We start from the raw sequence: 23573 nt of genomic DNA on the forward strand, positions 1-23573 counted from the left end.
AGCAAGCTCCCCCCAGTCATTAATGTCAACACTGTTGCACTTCAAGGAGAATTTCAAAGTGTCTTTGAATCACTTACAGTATTAATGAATTGATTACTCAGTCTATGGACGCGAATTAATGGAAATGAAACAGAATGCAGTTTCGGGCGCATTTGACCGGGTGTTTCCCGGTGCTGGCATCTCTGAGAACGACCCCACTATTGAATAGGACTTTAATGGCACCACGTTCTCTGGACCCCACACTGCGGTCTCCATAGCCCTCCCCCCCCCACCCCCTCCAAAGCACTAATGAGGGGGTCCTGTAGCCTCCCCGCACCCCACCTCATAATGGCAGGACACTCCCAGGCCTGATCCCCGGCACGGACAAGATGCCATTCAGGCATCTTGGCATTGCCAGAGTGGCACCTGGGTGGCACTGACAGGCTGGTTGTGTGATATGCTGTGAATATTGGGGATGAGGAGGTTCTGGCCTGACCTCCTACACAAGCTCGTTTGTGTATTTGCGTGTCAATGACTTGCATTTTGGGCCAGTCCGCGGTCGACCTAGAGGACTCTCATCTACACTGGGAGAACCACTGCTTTGTAAGCACATGACACCAGAAACTGCCAATTCTGAACGATTCACCTTCCCCAAGATACTGGTGGGGCCGCTCTTTCCGACAATGTCACTTCCACACGATTGTATTTCAACAGTGTGATCCGTTAAAGTTTGCATCGCCTCATTTCAAGAATACACGCTGTCTTCACATGTTAGTTTTGTTGTTGCAGCTGCGATTGATAACGACCGGGGATGGCAATTACACAGAACATACAACTGGGAAACGGGCCAATCAGCCCAACCAGTTCATGCCATGTGCATTTATAACTCAAACCACGTTTCATCTTTTCTCATCTAAATCTATTAGCATAACCCCTCTATTATCTTTTCCCTCAACTGCTCATCCATCTTCCCCTTAAATACATCTATACTATTCACTTCTGGTAGCGTGTGCCACATTCTCAACCCTCATTGAGTGAAAAAGTTTCTTCTGTATTCCCAATTGGGTTTCTTGGTGACTCTCATATTGATGGCCTCCAGTTATACTCTTCCCAAAATTGGGATACTCTCTCCCCATCTTTCAAGACCTTACATAATCTTATGTATGGAGGTTGTGGGTTTTGTTTGACGTAGGACATTGCTAACCCTCTAAAATTGTCTTAATGTCTCCAGGGATAAAGATTAACCCCACAAACACAGCAACCTCAGAACACAATCATCGGTGCATTGGGGAGAAATGGTGACTTTTTCGACTACTTTTTAAAGATAACACATGCAGACGGTCAAGTGGGTTTTGTTACTCATTCTTTGGGATGTGAGCAATGTCAATGTTTATTGCTCATCTCTAATTGCACTTGGCCGGTGGTGGTGAGCCAGCTAATAACTAAGTGGCTCGCAGAGGACCCGGGTTCGAATCCCGGCCCTGGGTCACTGTCCGTGTGGAGTTTGCACATTCTCCCTGTGTCTGCATGGGTTTCACTCCCACAACCCAAAGATGTGCAGGGTAGGTGGATTGGCTATGCTCAATTGCCCCTTAATTGGAAAAAAAATAATTGGGTACTCTAAATTTTTAAAAAACTAAGTGGCTTGCTATCGTCCATTTCAGGGGCAATGAAAAGTCAATCTCATTGTAGTGGGTCTGCAGTCACATGTAGGGCCAGACCAGGTAAGGAGGGCAGATTTCCTCCACTGAAGAAGATTAGTGAGCCAGATGGATTTTTGAAACAAAACTGATTTGCATTTCATTCCAAATTTATTACTTAATTGAATTTAAATTTTCCCACCAGCTGTGGTAGGATTTGGACTCTTTAAACTAGGTCTTTGAATTACTAGTCCAGCAACATTATCACTATGCTATTGTCCTACCTCATGTCAGCAATGGCTCAGTTGGTAGCACACTTACCACTCAGTCAGACGGTTGCCAGTTCAAGTTGCCCTCCAAGACTTGAGCACTTCAACCTAGGTGAACTCTCCAATGAAGCACTGAATGAGCGCAGCACAGTTGGCAATGTTGCCTTTGGGTTGAAGGAGGGAAGTCATGCAATGGAACGTTCACTTTTAAATGGTCGGCCCCAGCTTCAAATTAAACGCTAAGAACTGGATTTTGTCCAGCGAGGTTGGTGGCTCGAGTTGGCTGGCCTTGGCAGAATTCAAGGCCATGGCTTACCTACCTTGTGCATGATCCCGGCAGGGCTCAAAAGAACAGATGACAAATGGAATCGAAGAACAAAATAAGGTTTTTCAGGATTATTTTATCCAGTCAGTCATGTGGGGTGCCTCATGCAAGTGAACGATAAGTATTGGCATGGTTATTCAACTACAGAAGGCATCACACATACACACACAAGCAATCACTTCTCACCAGGCATCCAGACACACTTCCCAGCATGGGCCATTGGCTAGTCATCAGGAGTGGGAATCTGGGCTGACTTACTTTTTCCCTCTCCCTCTGGAATAGTGCAGTTGGCTTTGCTTCTACTCAGCTCCCCAAACCTTCCCCAGCCAAGAGCTAACTTAGCAAAGGAGCACAGGAATAAAGGTCAACGCGAAAACAGAAAGAAGTCACTCTCTTTAAAGGATGTTAACCTGAATTGCTTAAAAACACATACAGCTCTTGTGATCTTTCTAGTGTGTGCTGTTGCTACTGCTTTTGAAAGGGAAAATCCAACTTGGAACAAAGATTATCTAGCTAGGCATCAGTATTTTTGGAGCAATCTATAAATTTAAAATTTGAAAGAAATTGGCTGAGTTGCAGATTGAAGACATAAAGATGTATGGTTTCACAGGGAATTAAATCAAAAGTGTAGGATTTAGAGGGGAATTAAAACAAAGAGTAGAATTTAAAAGTGCCATGTTTGGGTGGCCTAACCTTGGATTTCTCTTTGCTGTTTCCCCTCACTGAGGCTAATACATTCTGCATTGCACTTATGGAGATTGAGCAGGGGAATGGGATTGAGTAGGTTTCTCTACAGGCAGCCAGCATGGACTCCAAAGACTGAATGACCTCCTTGAGTGCAGTAATGACGCAATGGACTAGATTTGGTCCCCATCCCATGCCCAGATAAAATGTGGGGTGGGAGGGGGAAAAAATGTGGGGTGGGAGGGGGGTTACCCACGCACCCACCCACCCACAGTCCTCATGGCCACCTCCCAAAAACAACTTAACATTAATGTGAGCCGCCTACCCTTCTTTTGGGAAGAAGGCCCGTCTTAGAGAGCTGCCAGCCAATCAGATGGTCAGCAGCTCTTTAGTCCCAGCAATGCCAGCCAGGAGTGGTGGTCATTAACTAACTGGCCACTGAGGGCCTCAATAGACTCAAGGATGGCCAGGCAGTCCAACCTTTTCCCCATCCGTCCCAGTAATTAAGACTGGCCAGCGGTGGGCGACTAGGTGATGGGAAGACCACCTTCAAATGGCAGAGCAGCATAGAATCCAGCCCTATGACTCCATGACATCTTGCTCCTTATTTAGGTTTTAGCTGTGGTCGTCACAAGATCTCTTGCCAAATACTTGTATCTAAATAACATGAAATATGAGGTAATTTTAATAAAATAATAATCTTTTATTGTCACAAGTATGAAGTTACTGTAAAAAACCCCAAGTCGCCACATTCTGGCGCCTGTTCAGGTAAGCCGGTACGAGAATTGAACCCGCGCTGCTTGGCCTTGTTCTGCATTACAAAGTAGCTGTTTGGCCACTGAGCTAAACCGGCTATATAAAAGGAAGACAAAAAAAAAACTGTATTTATATAGCGCCTTTAACAACTTTAAGACATTCCAAAGTGTTTTACAATCACTGTTGCAAACAAAATAGGAAATGCAGCAGCCAATTGGTTTACAGAAAGCTCGCCCAAAGATTGAATGATTAGCTAACCTGTTTCTGGTAATGTTGCTTAAGGAATTTTCGGCATGGTACATGGGAGAGCTCTCTGCTGTTCTTTGAAATAGTGTCATGGGGTCTTTTACATCCGTCCGAGGGGGCACTTTAGCATCTCATCCTACAGTTGGCAATTCTGACAATGCTGCACTCCCTCAGTACTGCACTGGATATTGAAAACGCTGATTTTAGCAGTGCTCCCTTTTGATCTTGTCTGCAGGGATCCTGTGTCTCGTTGTGCTCCTCTGAGTTTAGACCTACTGGCCCTACAATGGTATTGAAGCCTGTGCTATTTTGTTTAGATTCTCAAAAGAACACCGTACAGGAACAAAATATTTCTTTTTCTTGTCAACCTTATTAAAAATGTATTAATGGTCTGCGGGCATCACTACCTCAGCAGCACAGGTCGTCTGGTGTAGTTGCATTCTTTATGCTATTAGGGAGGGTATTCCAGGAGCTTGACCCAGCGACAGTGAAGGAACGGTGATGTATTTCGAGGTCAGGGCGATGTGTGGCCGGAGGGGAACTTGCAGGTTCACTTGCATCTGCTGTCCTTCCGGGTGGTGGAGGTCTCAGGGTTGGAAGGTGCTGTTGAAGGAGCCTTGGTGAGGTTTTGCAGTGCATCTTGTAGATGGTACACATGGCTGCCACTGTTCGTCGATGGTGGAGGGAGTGAATGTTTGTGGATGCGATGCCAATCAAGCGGGCTGCTTTGTCCTGGATGGTTTTGTGCTTCTTGAGTGTTGTTGGAGCTGCACTCATCCAGGCAAGTGGAGAGCATTCCATCACACTCCTGACTTGTGCCTTGAAGCTAGTGAACATGTTTTGGGGAGTTAGGTGGTTAATTACTCACTGCAGAATCCCTACGGATCACGGTATAATAATTAGGTTTGCTACTTCACCTCTGCTACTCCAGGTGAGGGCAAGTGTAGGACCCTTTTTGCTGTCCTGACCCTGCATAGACTGGGAGTGAAACTTCCTTCATTTAGCTAAAATGGAAAAGCCAGCCAAAGTGCTGGGAAATTTCCTACAAATAGTTGAAACATTTCCAAGTTTGAATTGCAATGGTGATGAAAGCTGTCTTAACATTGTGAAAACTCCTTGGCCTCTCTCTTTTCTGTGAACGTCTGGTTGGATCAAGTTTCTCATTGCACGCCCAGGCTCACTCTGATTGAACACCAAACTCTTGGGGCTGGATTCTCTCAGCCCGGGGCCAGGCCGGAGAATCCCCGTGACCGGCGTGAATCACGCCATGCTGCCCCGACGCCAGGACACGATTCTCTGCAGCGCGGAGAATCAGCACCATTGGTGCCAGCATGGTCGGCGCGGCGCCGGTTGGGGGCCACTCTATGCAGCCCCACCCGCCGATTCATGGCCCAGGATGGGCCGAGCGGCCATCGCAAAAAACCCGATTCACACCGGCGCCGTTGACACCTGCTCTCAGCCGTCAGGACCTCGGCGTGGAAGGGTCCAGGGCCGGCCTGTTGGGGGGGGGGGGGGGGGGGAGATCGAATCCGGGGGGGCCTCCGTTGTGGCCTGGCCCGCGATCGGGGCCCACTGATCGGCGGGCCGGCCTCTCGGGCCGGGGGCCTTCTTCCGCGCTGGCCCCAGTAGCCCTGCGCCATGGTGCGCCGGGGCCGGCGCGGAGAAGGGAGCCACTGCGCATGCGCCCGTTGGCGCCGGTGCCACTGCGTATGTGCGGACCCCATGCCAGGATCAGCAGCTAGAGTGGCGTTGATCGCTCCAGTGCCGTGCTGGCCCCCTGTAGGGGCCAGAATTGCTGATCCTGAGGCCGTGTTGACGCCGTCGAGCGTTTCCGACGGTGTCAACACTTAGCCTCAGGACCACCGAATCCCGCCTTTGGTGTCCAGACTGTATCAGTCAAACCGTCGCAATTTCCACACAATAGATCCTGTTGTTACTTTTGCTTATTCACTCACAACTCTCCTTTCCCTATCATCCTCTTTTTTATGGGTCAGTTGCACCTACACTTCTATGTTGAAGGAAAATAGTTTTGGACACTCATTTGTGGAAAAGCAAAGATAAATGCTCTCAAATCAAGTTGGGACTCTAATTACAAAGTGTTTTGAAGGCAAAGAGGTGTTACAGCTATTTTATATTGCCACGGTGTTGTTGACAGCAGATGTGCAGGCCCCGCACAACCACCCAATTAAAGTTTTATGTAACTTATTAAGAGATATAACTGTCAGGTTGCTTCATGAACATATACACTGATCACCAAGCTGGACTGAGTTAGTTTTTTTAATTTTTCCAATTAAGGGGTAATTTAGTGAGGCTAATCCACCTACCCTGCACACGTTTGGGTTGTGGGGGTGAGGAGCACACAGTCATGTGCAAAATCCACACGGACAGTGACCTGGGGCTGGTATCGAACCCAGGTACTTGGCGCCGTGAGGCAGCAGTGCTAACCGCTGCGCCACCATGCAGCCCCGGACTGAGTTCATCTTCAGCTCGGCAACTTTTGACCCCAGGTCCTTTGGCTTCAGGAGTAGGAAGAAGGAGTCAGGCTTTCTAACCCCATATTGTTCCCAATTACACCCTCACCCAACTCTAGAACAAATGGTTAATACACACTAATGTATGATGTAAATGATGAGGTACAACTCATATGAGTCAGTCATGCGTTAGATTCGCGAGAGAGATGGAATCGTGCCCAGGAACAACATGCCTGCTCTGTAACCTGTTCAAATGTAGTAATTGGCCTGTGCTACCAAAGTTCTTGGAAGGACTGGCTCACGGGGGCTTTGTACTCAGGTTCATGTGGAAATTATGGATGACAGCAACCAATCAATCATTCGAAATGTGAAAGGCCAGTCCGTGAGGCGATGTGCTCACTCTTTTGGAATCTGAGCGAGAAGCAAGTAGACAACAATAACAGATCAACAAAACTGATGCCAGTTGAAGCCATATCGAAATAATTAGTTATGGACATTTTCCCAAAGAGTTTTTGACAAAACGGGACAATAAACATCTATAAGTAATCCTTAGAAAAAATAAATAGGTGTTAGGCAGATATCAGAATATGTCTACATTGGTTCGGTTAGCTTAGCTGGCTGGGTGGCTCGTTGATGATGCGGAGCAACACCAACAGCGCGGGTTCAGTTCCCGTCCTGGCTGAGGTTATTCATGAAGGCTCCGCCTTCTCAACCTTGCCCCTTGCCTGAGGTGTGGTGACCCTCAGGTTAAATCACCATCAGTCAGCTCTCTCAGGGTAGAGCAGTCTCTGGGATTGGGCGACGTTCACATTTATCTACAGCCTGTCTAAGAACCTAGTCCCATGCCTAGAGCCCAATATAGAAGAATCCAACCTCAGATCACCAACCACTGGAAAGTGTGAGTGGATTCGTTGTATTATTTTGTTCGAGATTAATTCAAATGAAGGTGAAGGCAGGCATAGGAGTTGAACACTGAATTTTAACTGAGGCTTCTTCTTACTGCTGCTACATGTGTTGCATCTCATTGTGCAAACCTATTGAATAATAACACTGCTGCATCTTTTACAGTGCAGAACGAGGCCATTCGATCCATCGAGTGTCCATTCATCTCTTCCTGTGGTGACATAACTACACACATAATCATATATTTATGAATATACTTTACAAAATTAGTAGAACCAGCCAAGGATAATAATTAATTACAGCTTTAAAGCTGGGCTGATTTTTTTTTGCTCTGGGGAAGGGGTGAAGGACAGACCAAGCGGCCTTCTGTGTCATTAATCCCAACATGGAATGAAATAAGGCTGGATCAAAGAACAGAGAATCGGCGCCCCGTGACTCAGGTGTGACTGTCAGCAAAGCCTGATGGGAACTGTAGTTCCCAGGGTGCGACCCAGTTTTCAGTCCCATCTGGATTTTGCGATAATGGATAAAGGGTCCAGTACCCGTACCACAGCCTTAATTCTGTCCAAACCTGTGTTTAACATACAATTAATTGGAGGCAGTTTTGTTAAAGCCTTACAGTGTTTAATGAGAATTTTCCACACTCTATTGACTATAATTTCCGAGTTCTTTTTCTGTCTGGTATTGAGCCAATTTTCAGAGGGGTTATTTCTTTACTGTGCAGTGTGGGAAAGAGACACAGCTTTTTGTTTCAAAATAAATATATTGAGGCCCGCAAAAAGTATTGGCTGTGTTTCTCAGCTGTATTGTGCGTTTCCACACTTTCATGCTACCTCCTTGACTAAGATGTATTGTCATTTCATAAACAATCTTTCCTTAACTTTGTTTTAGATATCTCAGTTTGTTCACCTCAGAGTTAGATGCTGGAGTGAGTTTACAAGTCAGCCCAATGATTGAAGACTCAGAGAGAGACTGAACTGTTAACCAGTGAAGAATAGACTCACTGCAGTTAGTTTGTGGGTTAGTCCAGTGAACGAAGACTCAGACTGGACTGACACTCATCCCACTGATTTAAGATTTGGTTCGACGAGATCGCCACTTAATGCAGCAAATGAGTTTATGCTGAAAGATTGAAAACGTAATTTCCTGACACAACAGTGGGAGAGTACACTCATTTCAAAAGCCTTATGATTCAAGTTTTTCTCATTGAAAATTCTCACTGTGCCACAAACCTGTACATTGTTTAATCCATGTTCCCCTCTGGGGGCTTCTTGGGGGCTTTCCACAGACTTAGTTTAGCACCCGTGTCTCAACTGGTATAGCTTGCACTGAATCCACTCGGAAGTGCATTGGGCTGAATATCTGGGGTAGCATTGCCCCCACAGTGTTGCGCGGACAATGAGGGATGAGCCGAAAGAATCACTTGCCCCAGGGGAATCTACCCTGGTGTCAGCAGTGCCTCGGTTGATAGCACTCTCATTTCTGCAGTTGCAAGGTGGTGGGTTCAATTCCCAAAAGAAACACAAAATTTGAGGCTGATGTTGGGGTAAATTCTCTGGTCCCTCCTCCGGCTGCGGGAATCGCTGCAAGAAAGACAGAAAATTTGACGGAGCATTTAAAGGTCCGTTGACCTCAGGCAGGCATTTCCGGACTTGGGGCGAGTGCAACCGGAAAATCCGGCACGTTGTCTTCTGGATGAAATGTTAAATTGAGGCCCCCACCGTAACTACACTTCAAAAGTATTTCATCAGCTGTAAAGTTCTTTATGATGTCTGATGCTCGTGGAAGGAGCTAATTTGGGGCAGCACAGTGGTTAGCACTGTTGCCTCACAGCGCAATGGACACATGTTCAATTCTGACCTTGGGTGAATGTCTGTGTGGAGTCTGCACATTCTCGTGTGTCGGCGTGGGTTTCCTCCGGGTGCTGTGGTTTTCTTCTATAATCCAAAGATGCCCAGGTTATGTAGATTGGCCATTCTAAATTGCCCCTTAGTGTTTCATCCTAGTGCTTTTTTTGAAGAGAGGAAGGAGTGAAGAACATGGGACTTGGCCTCACCTTTCTTCAGTCAGGAGGATGTGTTCTGTTAGAAGCACTCACTTATTCCCAGCTATAATCAGTGTAGCTCAAAACCCCTAAGCAGTCATTGGTGGACCGGTGAAATGTTTACACTGTATTCAATTGAACTGACAACATCTAGCAGTACAATTATAGGCATCACCCTGTCAAACTGTAGGAGAGAGTATTTTGAGCGGTACACTTGGGTGAAGAACTGGTGGTTACAGGGCTGTCAACAATGATAGCTATGGTGACATTAAATCTGATTGGGTTGTGTGCATGTCATTCCTTTACTGCTTTGCCAGAAATAGGTTAAGTGAGCCTAGTGACAACACAGTAGACCTCTGCTGTGCTTTGAAGTGCTGGATTGTTTCAACAGTTACTTTGGCACTGAGCCAAGGCCCTTGCACAGCCTCTCAAACTCCTTTCAAGGCTCCTGTCAGTCCCACTAAGACGGGATGACTGCAGCTTCTGGAAGGTTTTCTTGTCAGCTTTTCCTTCCCTTCGAGATGTTGCAGCCCAGAATGAATGACTGCATGGTGCCACCTTGCAGCTCAACTGAGCTCTTGTTGCACGCTGGTTGAGTCTGAATGTTAATTGAGGCTGGAGATTTGACTATGATGCTCTGCAGAAAAGGAGCTCAGTGTCTCATCCCCAGAGCCGCTTGATTGGAAATGATACCATTGTCAACAAATCAACCATTTTGACGGCGCCTGCCAAGCTGGCAAGTCCAGAAGGACAAGGGCAGCAAGCATGTGAGGACATCACCTGAGTATTTCCTTCCCAGATTACAATGTGCGGATGTTATTGCTGTAAGTCCTGCAGCTCCTGTCTTAGTAGCAATGTGGGAGCACCTTCACCACACAAATTTCTCAAGGGCAACAAGGGATGAGCAATAAATGCTGATCTTCCTAGGAATGCCCACAGCATAAGATTTTTTAAAATGCCTTTATTATTGTAGCTTTGAGCAATCATGTGCACAAACGTGCGTTATGAAGCTGCATACAGTCACAAGATGCTTGTGGAAGGGTCCCGCTAATACATCGGCGGTGTAGAGTTTCCACTTTGGGCAGTTAGTGAAACTGGTGGAGATTCTGCTCAAAAGTGTGCCCGTTCTTTCCTTGAACTTCAATTTACTTGCATTATCCGTGATTGCAAAACCATCAATGAACCGATGCAATTAGACAAAGTTTCAAGACATTTTTGTTTGCAAAGTAATTTACTTTAAAAGACGCTTCTTGATTTATTTAAGGGAATTAACGTGTTCAGTTTGATTGATTCAGCTGTAAATGGGTTGATCACCAATGGCGACACCTTCATCCTGGGGGCATGGCCAGTGTTTTAGTGCGGGGCCAAATTCTTGCATAACTTTTAAAATGTTTCTTAATGCAAAAGATTGTGAAAACCTGATTTACAATGGATATAGATTTACTTCAGGCTCCGGGATCTCTCTGGTTATGCAAGTTTTGGGCAACTTGTGCCAAGTGAATTACTGCAGTTGAGTGGAAACTCTTGGCCATGGCTTCTAGACATGTTTGTGATTACATGTGAAGGATTTAGGCTTTGAGGATAGACTCGATTTACTTAATCCTGATGTAGATGAATTGGGTCCTGTCTACTTGTTAATCAGCTTTAAGAATTCATGCTCACACTAGTCTTTTATACTAGGTTCAGTCACATTCAAACAGACATTTCAAGAAGGTTAGTTGGTGACAGAGGTGTATCAATCCTTTTTTAGCTTAGAAACAGTTTGCAAGAGGAGTAACCCAGCCACATTTCCATTTCTGGCTGTATGTCCAATGTCTCACTGGCTTCCAGTCAGTTTAGCCGTGTCGTGTGATCTTCTTCACTTCTGAACTTTGTGCTTAAAGAATCAAAAACAACAGATCTAAAAATATGATTGGATAACTCATTTGTTATTGGATAACTCCCAATTTCTTTCTCACTGTACCAGTGCTAAGTCCTGCCCCATGGTGGTCATTCGCCCATATCAATGTATGGAACTGAACGTCAAATTTAGTTATTTGGTACTGATTTTGTTCATTTGTGTCTTTCATTCCAGACGTACCATACATCCAGACAGACCCAAGACCTTGCAACATTAACAGATCTCGAAGGATCAGGGTCAGACGATGAGGATGAAAATGTTTATTCCGGTTCTGGAGGATCAGGATGTAAGTTGCAATGACCCACCATGTGATGTGTCCAACTAGGGAAGGGGCTGTACTGGACCTGGTATTGGGGAATGAGCCCGGCCAGGTGGTAGAAGTTTCAAGAGGGGATCATTTCGGGAACAGTGACCACAATTCAGTAAGTTTTAAAGTGCTGGTGGACAAGGATAAGAGTGGTCCTAGGGTGAATGTGCTAAATTGGGGGAAGGCTAGTTATAACAATATTAGGTGGGAACTGAAGAACCTAGATTGGGGGCGGATGTTTGAGGGTAAATCAACATCTGACATGTGGGAGGCTTTCAAGTGTTAGTTGAAAGGAATTCAGGACCAGCATGTTCCTGTGAGGAAGAAGGATAAATATGGCAATTTTCGGGAACCTTGGATAATGAGAGATATTGTAGGCCTCGTCAAAAAGAAAAAGGAGGCATTTGTCAGGGCTAAAAGGCTGGGAACAGACAAAGCCTGTGTGGAATATAAGGAAAGTAGGAAGGAACTTAAGCAAGGAGTCAGGAGGGCTAGAAGGGGTCACGAAAAGTCATTGACAAATAGGGTTGAGGAAAATCCCAAGGCTTTTTACACGTACATAAAAAGGAAGAGGGTAGCCAGGGAAAGGGTTGGCCCACTGAAGGATATCCTGCGAAATCCTACCAACTGTCCTGGCTTGACACAATTCACACCTCTTTAACCTGGGGTTACCCCATCTTTGGATCTGTAAAGATTTAATCACCTGCCAATGCTCGCATTCCAAGCATTGTCTGGCATCTTTGAATCTGTCTATATATATGTTTCTGGAACATACCTCTTCAATCACCTGAGGAAGGAGCAGCGCTCCGAAAGCTAGTGACATTGAAACAAACTGTAGACTTTAACCTGGTGCTATAAGACTTCTTACTGCATTGAAGGATAGGCAATTGAATCTATGTGTGGAGCCAGAGGAAATGGGCGAGGTACTGAATGAATACTTTGCATCAGTATTTACCAAAGAGAAGGAATTGGTGGATGTTGAGTCTGGAGAAGGGTGTGTAGATAGCCTGGGTCACATTGAGATCCAAAAAGACGATGTGTTGGGCGTCTTGAAAAATATTAAGGTAGATAAGTCCCCAGGGCCTGATGGGATCTACCCCAGAATACTGAAGGAGGCTAGAGAGGAAATTGCTGAGGCCTTGACAGAAATCTTTGGATCCTCACTGGCTTCAGGTGATGTCCCGGAGGACTGGAGAATAGCCAATGTTGTTCCTCTGTTTAAGAAGGGTAGCAAGGATAATCCAGGGAACTACAGGCCGGTGCCTTACGTCAGTGTAGGGAAATTACTGGAGAGAATTCTTCAAGACAGGATCTGCTCCCATTTGGAAGCAAATGGACTTATTAGTGAGAAGCAGCATGGTTTTGTGAAGGGGCAGTCGTGTCTCACTAACTTGATAGAGTTTTTCGAAGAGGTCACAAAGATGATTGATGCAGGTAGGGCAGTAGATGTTGTCTATGTGGACTTCAGTAAGGCCTTTGACAAGGTCCCTCATGGTAGACTAGTACAAAAGGTGAAGTCACACGGGATCAGGGGTGAGCTGGCAACGTGGATACAGAACTGGCTAGGGCATAGAAGGCAGAGAGTAGCAATGGAAGGATGCTTTTCTAATTGGAGGGCTGTGACTAGTGGTGTTCCGCAGGGATCAGTGCTGGGACCTTTGCTGTTTGTAGTATAGATAAATGGGGCAAAATTCTCCGGTATCGGCGCGATGTCCGCCGACTGGCGCCAAAAACGGCGCAAATCAGTCCGGCATCGCGCCGCCCCAAAGGTGCGGAATCCTCCGCATCTTGGGGGGCCGAGCCCTAACCTTGAGGGGCTAGGCCCGCGCTGGACTGAATTCCACCCCGCCAGCTGGCGGAAAAGGCCTTTGGTGCCCCGCCAGCTCACGCGGAAATGACATTGCCGGGCGGCGCATGCGCGGGAGCGTTAGCGGCCGCTCACAGCATCCACGCTCATGCGTTGTGGAGGGAGTCTCTTCCGCCTCCGCCATGGTGGAGACCGTGGCGAAGGCGGAAGGAAAAGAGTGCCCCCACGGCACAGGCCCGCCCGCGGATCGGTGGGCCCCGATCGTGGGCCAGGCCACCGTGGGTGCCCCCCCGGGGCCAGAGCCCCGCGCCCCCCCCAGGACCCCGGAGCCCGCCCGCGCCGCCTTTTCCCGCCAGTAAGAGAGGTTGTTTAATCCACGCCGGCGGGACAGGCATTCTAGCAACGGGACTTCGGCCCATCCGGGCCGGAGAATCGCGGGGGGGGGGGGCGGCCCGCCAACCGGTTTCGGCGCGATTCCCGCCCCCGTCGAATCTCCGGTGCCGGAGAATTCGGCAACCGGCGGGGGCGGGATTCACGCCACCCCTGGCGATTCTCCGACCCGGCGGTGGGGGGTCGGAGAATCTCGCCCATGATTTGGAGGAAAATGTAACTGGTCTGATTAGTAAGTTTGCAGGCGACACAAAGGTTGGTGGAATTGTGGATAGCGATGAGGGCTGTCATGGGATACAGCAGGATATAGATTGTTTGGAGACTTGGGCGGAGAGATGGCAGATGGAGTTTAATCCAGACAAATGTGAGGTTAATGCATTTTGGAAGGTCTAATGCAGGTAGGGAATATACAGTGAATGATAGAACCCTCAAGAACCTTTGGATAGCACAGCAGCATTGTGGATAGCACAATTGCTTCACAGCTCCAGGGTCACAGGTTCGATTCCGGCTTGGGTCACTGTCTGTGCGGAGTCTGCACATCCTCCCCATGTTTGCGTGGGTTTCTTCCGGGTGCTCCGGTTTCCTCCCACAGTCCAAAGATGTGTAGGTTAGGCGGATTGGCCATGATAAATTGCCCTTAGTGTCCAAAATTGCCCTTTGTGTCGGGTGGGGTTACTGGGTTATGGGGATAGGGTGGAGGTGTTGACCTTGGGTGGGGTGCACTTTCCAAGAGCCGGTGCAGACTCGATGGGCCGAATGGCCTCCTTCTGCACTGTAAATTCTATGATATCTATGATAAGAGTATTGAAAGTCAGAGAGATCTAGGTGTACTGGTCCACAGGTCACTGAAAGGGACAACACAGGTGGAGAAGGTAGTCAAGTAGGTATACTGCATGCTTGCCTTCATTGGCCGGGGCATTGAGTATAAGAATTGGCAAATCATGTTGCAGCTGTATAGAACCTTAGTTAGGCCACACTTGGAGTATAGTGTTCAATTCTGGTCCCCACACTGCCAGAAGGATGTGGAGGCTTTAGAGAGGGTGCAGAAGAGATTTACCAGAATGTTGCCTGGTATGGAGGGCATTAGCTATGAGGAGCGGTTGAATAAACTCGGTTTGTTCTCACTGGAACGACGGAGGTTGAGGGGCGACCTGATAGAGATCTACAAAATTATGAGGGGCATAGACAGAGTGGATAGTCAGAGGCTTTTCCCAAGGGTAGAGCGGTCAATTACTAGGGGGCATAGGTTTAAGGTGCGAGGGGCAAGGTTTAGAGTATATGTACGAGGCAAGTTTTTTACACAGAGGGTAGTGGGAGCCTGGAACTCGCTGCCGGAGGAGGTGGTGGAAGCAGGGACGATAGTGACATTTAAGGGGCATCTTGACAAATACATGAATAGGATGGGAATAAGAACATAAGAACATAAGAATTAGGAGCAGGAGTAGGCCATCTGGCCCCTCGAGCCTGCTCCACCATTCAATGAGATCATGGCTGATCTTTTTTGGACTCAGCTCCACTTTCCGGCCCGAACACCATAACCCTTAATCCCTTTATCTTCAAAAAACTATCTATCTTTATCTTTTTAAAAAATATATATTTTATTAAAGTTTTTTGATCAAACAAAAATTTCCCATTTTACAACTTTGTAATAATATATACATTGATCGTTTTTTAAATAAATAATATGCTAACGGCAACTGCCAACAACAAAATAGGAAACAACAGAAATAATAACTAAAATAGTAACTTTGTGAAATCAAATATAAATAACTAATATATAAACACACACGTAAAACCCCTGAAGACCCAAATGAGCCCCCCCCCAATCCGGGCTGCTGCTGCTGCCTTTCCTATTTTCCCTTATCGCTCTGCGAGATAGTCGAGGAACGGTTGCCACCGCCCGGTGAACCCCTGAGCCGAACCTCTTAATGCATATTTTATCCGTTCCATTTTTATAAACCCTGCCATGTCGTTGATCCAGGCCTCCACACCCGGGGGCTTAGCTTCTTTCCACATAAGTAGAATCCTTCGCCGGGCTACTAGGGACGCAAAGGCCAACACGTCGGCCTCTCTCACCTCCTGCACTCCCGGCTCATCTGCAACCCCAAATATAGCCAACCCCCAGCTTGGTTTGACCCGGACCCCCACCACCTTCGAGATCATTTTGCCACACCCACCCAGAACCCATGCAATACCAGACATGACCAAAACATGTGGGTGTGGTTCGCCGGGCTTCCCGCGCATCTCCCGCACCTATCTTCCACTCCAAAAAACCTACTCAGCCTTGCTCCCGTCATATGCGCCCCTGTGTAGAACCTTGAATTGTATCAGGCTGAGCCTGGCACACGAGGACGAAGAGTTTACCCTACTTGGGGCATCTGCCCACAGCCCCTCCTCAATCTCTTCCCCCAGCTCCTCCTCCCATTTTCCCTTCAGCTCCTCTACTATCATCTCCCCCTCGTCTCTCATTTCCCTATAGATATCTGACACCCTACCATCACCCACCCATGCCCCCAAAATCACTCTGTCCTGGATCTCTTGCGCCGGGAGCTGCGGAAATTCCCTCACCTGTTGCCTCACAAATGCCCTCACTTGCATGTAGCGAAATGCATTCCCAGCTGGCAACCCATATTTTTCTGTCAGTGCTCCCAGACTCGCGAACGTCCCGTCTAAGAACAAGTCCTGCAATTTTGCAATTCCTGCTCGCTGCCAAGATTTAAATCCCCCATCTATCCTTCCCGGGAGGAACCTATGGTAGTTCCTTATCGGGGACCACACTGAGGCACCCGTCACTCCCTTATGTCGTCTCCACTGCCCCCAAATTTTCAGAGTTGCCACTACCACTGGGTTTGTGGTGTATTTTTTCGGGGAGAACGGTAACGGCGCCGTCGCCAGTGCTTTTAAGCTAGTTCCCCTGCAGGACGCCATCTCCAGTCTTTTCCACGCCGCTCCTTCCCCTTCCCTCATCCACTTACATATCATTGACACGTTGGCGGCCCAATAATAATCACTTAGACTCGGCAGTGCCAGTCCCCCTCTGTCCCTACTGCGCTGCAGGAACCCCCTCTTTACTCTTGGGGTCTTTCCAGCCCACACAAAGCTCATAATACTCTTGTCCACCTTCTTGAAAAAGGCCTTTGTAATCAGCACAGGGAGGCACTGGAACACAAAAAGAAACCTCGGAAGGACCACCATTTTAACCGCCTGCACCCTGCCCGCCAATGACAGGGGCGCCATGTCCCACCTCCTAAAGTCCTCTTCCATCTGCTCTACCAGTCGTGCCAAGTTAAGCTTATGCAAGGTTCCCCAGTTCCTGGCCACCTGGATCCCTAAATACCGGAAATCTCTTCTTACCCTCCTCAACGGTAAATCATCTATTCCCCTGCCCTGTTCCCCGGGGTGCATCACAAACAGTTCACTCTTCCCCATATTCAATTTATATACTGAAAATTCTCCAAACTCCCTGAGTGTCTGCATTATCTCAGGCATCCCCTCCACTGGGTCCGCAACACACAACAACAAATCATCCACGTATAATGACACCCGATGCTCTTCTCCTCCTCTAAGTACCCCCCTCCACTTCCTAGAGCCCCTCAGCGCTATGGCCAATGGCTCAATTGCCAACGCAAACAGTAACGGGGACAGGGGACATCCCTGTCTTGTGCCCCTATATAGTCGGAAGTGGTCAGATCGTTGCCTATTTGTAATCACACTTGCCACCGGGGCCCTGTACAGGAGCTGAACCCATCCAATGAACCCCTCTCCAAATCCAAATCTCCTCAGTACTTCACACAGATAGTCCCACTCCACTCTATCAAATGCTTTCTCTGCATCCATCGCCACCACTATCTCCGCCTCCCCCTCCGGTGGGGGCATCATCATCACACCCAACAGCCTCCGTATGTTAGCATTCAAATTCCGTTTGATCATCATGCACCACCCCAGGGACACAGTCCTCTATCCTCGTCGCCATCACCTTGGCCAAAAGCTTGGCATCTACGTTCAAGAGGGAAATAGGCCTGTATGACCCGCACTGCAGCGGGTCTTTGTCTCTTTTCAGGATCAGCGATATCGTCGCCTCCGACATCGTCGGGGGTAGTGTCCCCCTTTCCCTAGCCTCATTAAAAGTTCTCGTCAGAAGTGGGGCCAGCAGGTCCACGTATTTCCTATAGAACTCCACCGGGAACCCATCCGGTCCCGGGGCCTTCCCTGCCTGCATGTTCCCAATTCCTTTTACCACCTTCTCCACCTCAATCTGCGCTCCCAGTCCTGTCATCTCCTGTTCCTCAACCTTCGGGAACTCCAGCTGGTCTAGGAAACGCATCATTCCCTCTTTCCCTTCTGGGGGTTGAGCCTTATATAGCCTCTCGTAAAATACCTTAAACACCCTCTCCCTCCCCGTTCCATCTTTCCCTCCTCGTCTCTAACCCCTTCGATCTCTCTCGCCGCCCCCCTCTTCCTAAGTTGTTGGGCCAGCAGCCAGCTCACCTTCTCTCCATATTCATACTGCACTCCCTGTGCCTTCCTCAACAAGTCAAAGTCCGTGTGCAATCTCCGTCTTTCCCTGTATAGCCCTTCATCTGGAGTCTCCGCATATTGCCCATCCACCCTCAAAATCTCCCCCAACAATCTCTCCCTTTCTTTATCCTCTTGTTTCCCCTTATGGGCCCTATGGAGATCAGCTCCCCTCTAACCACCGCCTTCAGCGCCTCCCAGACCACTCCCACCTGGACCTCTCCGTCATCATTGATCTCTAAGTACCTTTCAATACATCCCCTCACCCTTACACATACCCCCTCGTCCGCCAACAGTCCCATATCTAATCTCCAGAGTGGGCGCTGCTCCTTTTCCTCTCCTACTTCCAGATCTACCCAATGCGGGGCATGATCTGAAATGGCTATAGCCGAATACTCTGTTCCTGCCACCTTCGGGACCAGCGCCCTTCCCAGGACAAAGAAGTCTATCCGGGAGTACACTTTGTGGACATGGGAGAAGAAGGAAAACTCTTTACTCCTTGGTCTAGTAAATCTCCAGGGATCCACTCCTCCCATCTGCTCCATAAAGCCCTTAAGCACCTTGGCCGCTGCCGGCCTCCTCCCGGTCCTAGATCTGGACCGGTCCAGCCCTGGGTCCAGCACCGTGTTGAAGTCCCCCCCCATTACCAACTTTCCCATCTCCAGGTCCGGAATGCGCCCCAACATATGCTTCATAAAGTTCGCATCATCCCAGTTCGGGGCATATACGTTAACCAGCACCACCGCCTCACCTTGCAATCTGCCACTCACCATCACATATCTACCCCAACTGTCCACCACTGTAGTCTTCGCCTCAAACAATACCCGTTTCCCCACCAGTATTGCCACCCCTCTATTTTTCGCATCCAAGCCCGAGTGGAATACCTGTCCCACCCATCCTTTTCTTAATCTGACCTGATCCGCCAGTTTCAGGTGCGTCTCCTGAAGCATGACCACATCTGCCTTTAGCTTCTTTCGGTGCGCAAATACCCTTGCCCTCTTAATCGGCCCATTCAACCCTCTCACGTTCCACGTGATCAACCGGGTTGGGGGGCTCTTTACCCCACCCCCCCCTCGTCGACTAGCCATCCCCTTTTTTAGACCAGCTCCTCACCCGGTACCCACGCACCCGCTTATCCCCCGGACGGTGCCCTCCCGACCATCCAATCCCGTAACAGCTCCCCCTTCCCCTTAGCAGCAGCAACCCAGTTAACCCCCCTCCGCTAGATCCCGCTTTAGCTTAGTTGCTCCCCCCATATTGCTTCCGGAAGTCAGCAAACTCTGGCTGACCTCGGCTTCCCCCGTTTATCCTTAGCCTCCCATCATGTGAGGCCCTCTCCTTCCTGCGCCCCTTTTCCCGCCACAATTTCCATAGCTCGGGAACAAAGCCCGCGCTTCCCTCTCGGCCCCGCCCCTGATGGCGCAGCTCCCTCTCTCCTTCCCCCTCCCCTTCCCCACCGGCGCCCACATTTCTTCGTGTCCCCCCCCTTCGAGGGGAAAGAAAATTTTCCCCCATCTGATTCACAGTCCCTTGCCACCACCTCGCTACTTGATTTCAAACACTCTTTCTCAAATCTAGTCCAACTTCTCCTCTTCAATAAATGTCCACGCCTCCTCTGCCGTCTCGAAGTAGTGGTGTTTACCCTGGTGTGTAACCCACAGTCTTGCCGGCTGCAACATTCCGAATTTCACTTTCCTCTTGTGGAGCACCGCCTTGGCCCGATTGAAACTCGCCCTCCATCTCGCCACCTCCGCACTTCAATCCTGATACACGCGGATCACCGCGTTCTCCCACCTGCTGCTCCGTGTCTTTTTCGCCCATCTCAGGACCATCTCCCTGTCCTTGTAGCGGTGGAACCTCACCACTATTGCTCGAGGTATTTCTCCTGCCTTTGGTCTTCTCACGAGGACTCGGTACGCTCCCTCCACTTCCAGGGGGCCCGTCGGGGCCTCAGCTCCCATTAAGGTATGGAGCATCGTGCTCACATACGCCCCAACGTCCACTCCCTCTGCCTTTTCGGGAAGACCCAAGATTCTTAAGTTCTTCCTCCTCGAGCTATTTTCCAGGGCTTCCAGTCTCTCCATACACCTCTTATGCAGTGCCTCGTGCGTCTCCGCCTTCACCACCAAGCCCTGTATCTCGTCCTCGTTTTCGGCAGCTTCGCCTTCACTCCACGGAGCTCCATCTCTTGGGTCTTCTGCGCCTCCTTTAACCCCTCAATCGACTGCAGCATCGGCGCCAGCACCTCCTTCTTGAGCTCCTCCACACATCGCCGGAGGAACTCCTGCTGTTCCAGGCCCCATACCAACTGGCCGACCTCCGCCGCCATCTTGCTTCTCACTTCCCTTCTTTGCTGCTGCTCCAGAGGATCCTCCACAATCTGGCCACTATTATCTCTTCTATCCATTCACATCCGGGGGGACTCCCTTCTATGTCGCCTCACAGTGGGTTTAGCCTTCGAAAATTGCCGTTGGGGCTCCCAATAAGAGCCCAAAAGTCCGTTAAAACGGGACGTGCCGAAACGTGCGACTTAGCTGGTCATCGCCGCACCCAGAAGTCATCTATCTTTATCTTAAAAACATTAAATGAAGGAGCCTCTACGGCTTCACTGGGCAAGGAATTCCATAGATTCAGAACCCTTTATGTGAAGAAGTTCCTCCTAAACTCAGTCCTAAATCTACTTCCCCTTATTTTGAGGCTATGCCCCCTAGTTCTGCTTTCACCCGCCAGTGGAAACAACCTGCCCGCATCTATCCTATCTATTCCCTTCGTAATTTTATATGTTTCTATAAGATACCCCCTCATCCTTCTAAATTCCAACGAGTACAGTCCCAGTCTACTCAACCTCTCCTCATAATCCAACCCGTTCAGCTCTTGAGTTTAACCTAGTGAATCTCCTCTGCACACACTCCAGTGCCAGTACGTCCTTTCTCAAGCAAGGAGACCAAAGCTGAACACAATACTCCAGGTGTGGCCTCACTAACACCTTGTACAATTGCAGCATAACCTCCCTGGTCTTAAACTCCATCCCTCTAGCAATGAAGGACAAAATTCCATTTGCCTTCTTAATCACCTGTTGCACCTGTAAACCAACTTTTGCGACTCATGCACTAGCACACCCAGGTCTCTCTGCACAGCAGCATGTTTTAATATTTTATCATTTAAATAATAATCCCTTTTGCTGTTATTCCTACCAAAATGGATAACCTCACATTTGTCAACATTGTATTCCATCTGCCAGACCCTAGCCCATTCACTTAGCCTATCCCAATCCCTCTGCAGACTTCCAGTATCCTCTGCACTTTTTGCTTTACCACTCCACTTAGTGTCGTCTGCAAACTTGGACACATTGCCCTTGGTCCCCAACTCCAAATCATCTATGTAAATTGTGAACAATTGTGGGCCCAACACTGATCCCTGAGGACACCACTGGCTACTGATTGCCAACCCGAGAAACACCCATTAATCACCACTCTTTGCTTTCTATTAATTAACCAATCCTCTATCCATGCTACTACTTTCCCCTTAATGCCATGCATCTTATCTTATGCAGCAACCTTTTGTGTGGCACCTTGTCAAAGGCTTTCTGGAAATCCAGATATACCACATCCATTGGCTCCCCATTATCTACCGCACTGGTAATGTCCTCAAAAATTTCCACTAAATTAGTTAGGCACGACCTGCCCTTTATGAACCCATGCTGCGTCTGCCCAATGGGACAATTTCCATCCAGATGCCTCGCTATTTCTTCCTTGATGATAGATTCCAGCATCTTCCCTACTACCGAAGTTAAGCTGACTGGCCTATAATTACCCGCTTTCTGCCTACCTCCTTTTTTAAACAGTGGTGTCACGTTTGCTAATTTCCAATCCGCCGGGACCACCCCAGAGTCGAGTGAATTTTGGTAAATTATCACTAGTGCATTTGCAATTTCCCTAACCATCTCTTTTAGCACTCTGGGATGCATCCCATCAGGGCCAGGAGACTTGGCTACCTTTAGCCCCATTAGCTTGCCCATCACTACCTCCTTAGTGATAACAATCCTCTCAAGGTCCTCACCTGTCATCGCTTCATTTCCATCAGTCACTGGCATGTTATTTATGTCTTCCACTGTGAAGACCGACCCAAAAAACCTGTTCAGTTCCTCAGCCATTTCCTTATCCCCATTATTAAATCTCCCTTCTCATCCTCTAAAAGACCAATATTTACCTTAGCCATTCCATTTTGTTTTATATATTTGTAGAAACTTTTACTATCTGTTTTTATATTCTGAGCAAGTTTACTCTCATAATCTATCTTACTCTTCTTTATAGCTTTTTTAGTAGCTTTCTGTTGCCCCCTAAAGATTTCACAGTCCTCTAGTCTCCCACTAATCTTTGCTACTTTGTATGCTTTTTCCTTCAATTTGACACGCTCCCTTATTTCCTTAGATATCCACAGTCGATTTCCCCTCCTTCTACTGTCCTTCCTTTTTGTTGGTATAAACCTTTGCTGAGCACTGTGAAAAATCGCTTGGAAGGTTCTCCCCTGTTCCTCAACTGTTTCACCATGAAGTCTTTGCTCCCAGTCTACCTTAGCTAGTTCTTCTCTCATCTCACTGTAATCTCCTTTGTTTAAGCACAAAACACTAGTGTTTGATTTTACCTTCTCACCCTCCATCTGTATTTTAAATTCCACTATATTGTGATCGCTCCTTCCGAGAGGGAATCGAGGGATACTGACCCAGAAAGTGTAGAAGATTGTAGTTTAGTCAGGCAGCATGGTCGGCACGGGCTTGGAGGGCCGAAGGGCCTGTTCCTGTGCTGTACTTTTCTTTGTTCTTTGGTCTTTGTTCTTTGTGTCGTGTTTCTGTTAATGTTCATCACCCTTTGTAGAGAGTGAGTATTTGAATTATTCTAACATGCCCCAGAATACCAATCAACAATGTTCCCTTGTACTCCTGTTGGAGGTACATGCTCACCATCTCCCTCTCTCCCCCCTCCCCCACCCACCCCAACATGGGTCAGCAGGTGGTGGAGGAGGAGCCATAAATTTGGATGGGAGGGTGGGTGCTGTCATGCCCATCAACCATCCACCTCCCACTGGTATTTTACCAGCTGCTGATGGCCCGCCCACAAATCCTTGCACCATTCAAGGCCCTTAATTTCCTAATTAATGCATACTTAAGGGTATCTAGCCACTATCCTCGGTATACCCTGGCAGCCTGCATAAAGGCCCAAGGGAGGGTAATGGTGCACCAATGGTGGACCAACAAGCAGTACAGGCTGCCCCGCTCCAGGTCCTGGGCTGGCTGCTGTCCCAACAGTGGCCTCTGCATCTGGTGCCACTGCTGAGACT

At 48.3% G+C, this 23573-nt stretch overlaps 1 protein-coding gene across 1 annotated transcript in view; it reads left to right on the forward strand.

Annotated features, from left to right (window-relative positions):
• Positions 1–23573, forward strand: part of LOC140412395 (uncharacterized) — a 348002-nt gene that overhangs the window by 287058 nt on the left and 37371 nt on the right. Inside the window, exon 2 of the mRNA XM_072500819.1 lies at positions 11392–11503. Within this exon, the coding sequence (XP_072356920.1) occupies positions 11392–11503 (112 nt within the window). The remainder of the gene's footprint in view (positions 1–11391; positions 11504–23573) is intronic.

The sequence above is a fragment of the Scyliorhinus torazame genome, chromosome 1 (genome assembly GCF_047496885.1).
Source record: "Scyliorhinus torazame isolate Kashiwa2021f chromosome 1, sScyTor2.1, whole genome shotgun sequence".
NCBI classification, from domain to species: domain Eukaryota; kingdom Metazoa; phylum Chordata; class Chondrichthyes; order Carcharhiniformes; family Scyliorhinidae; genus Scyliorhinus; species Scyliorhinus torazame.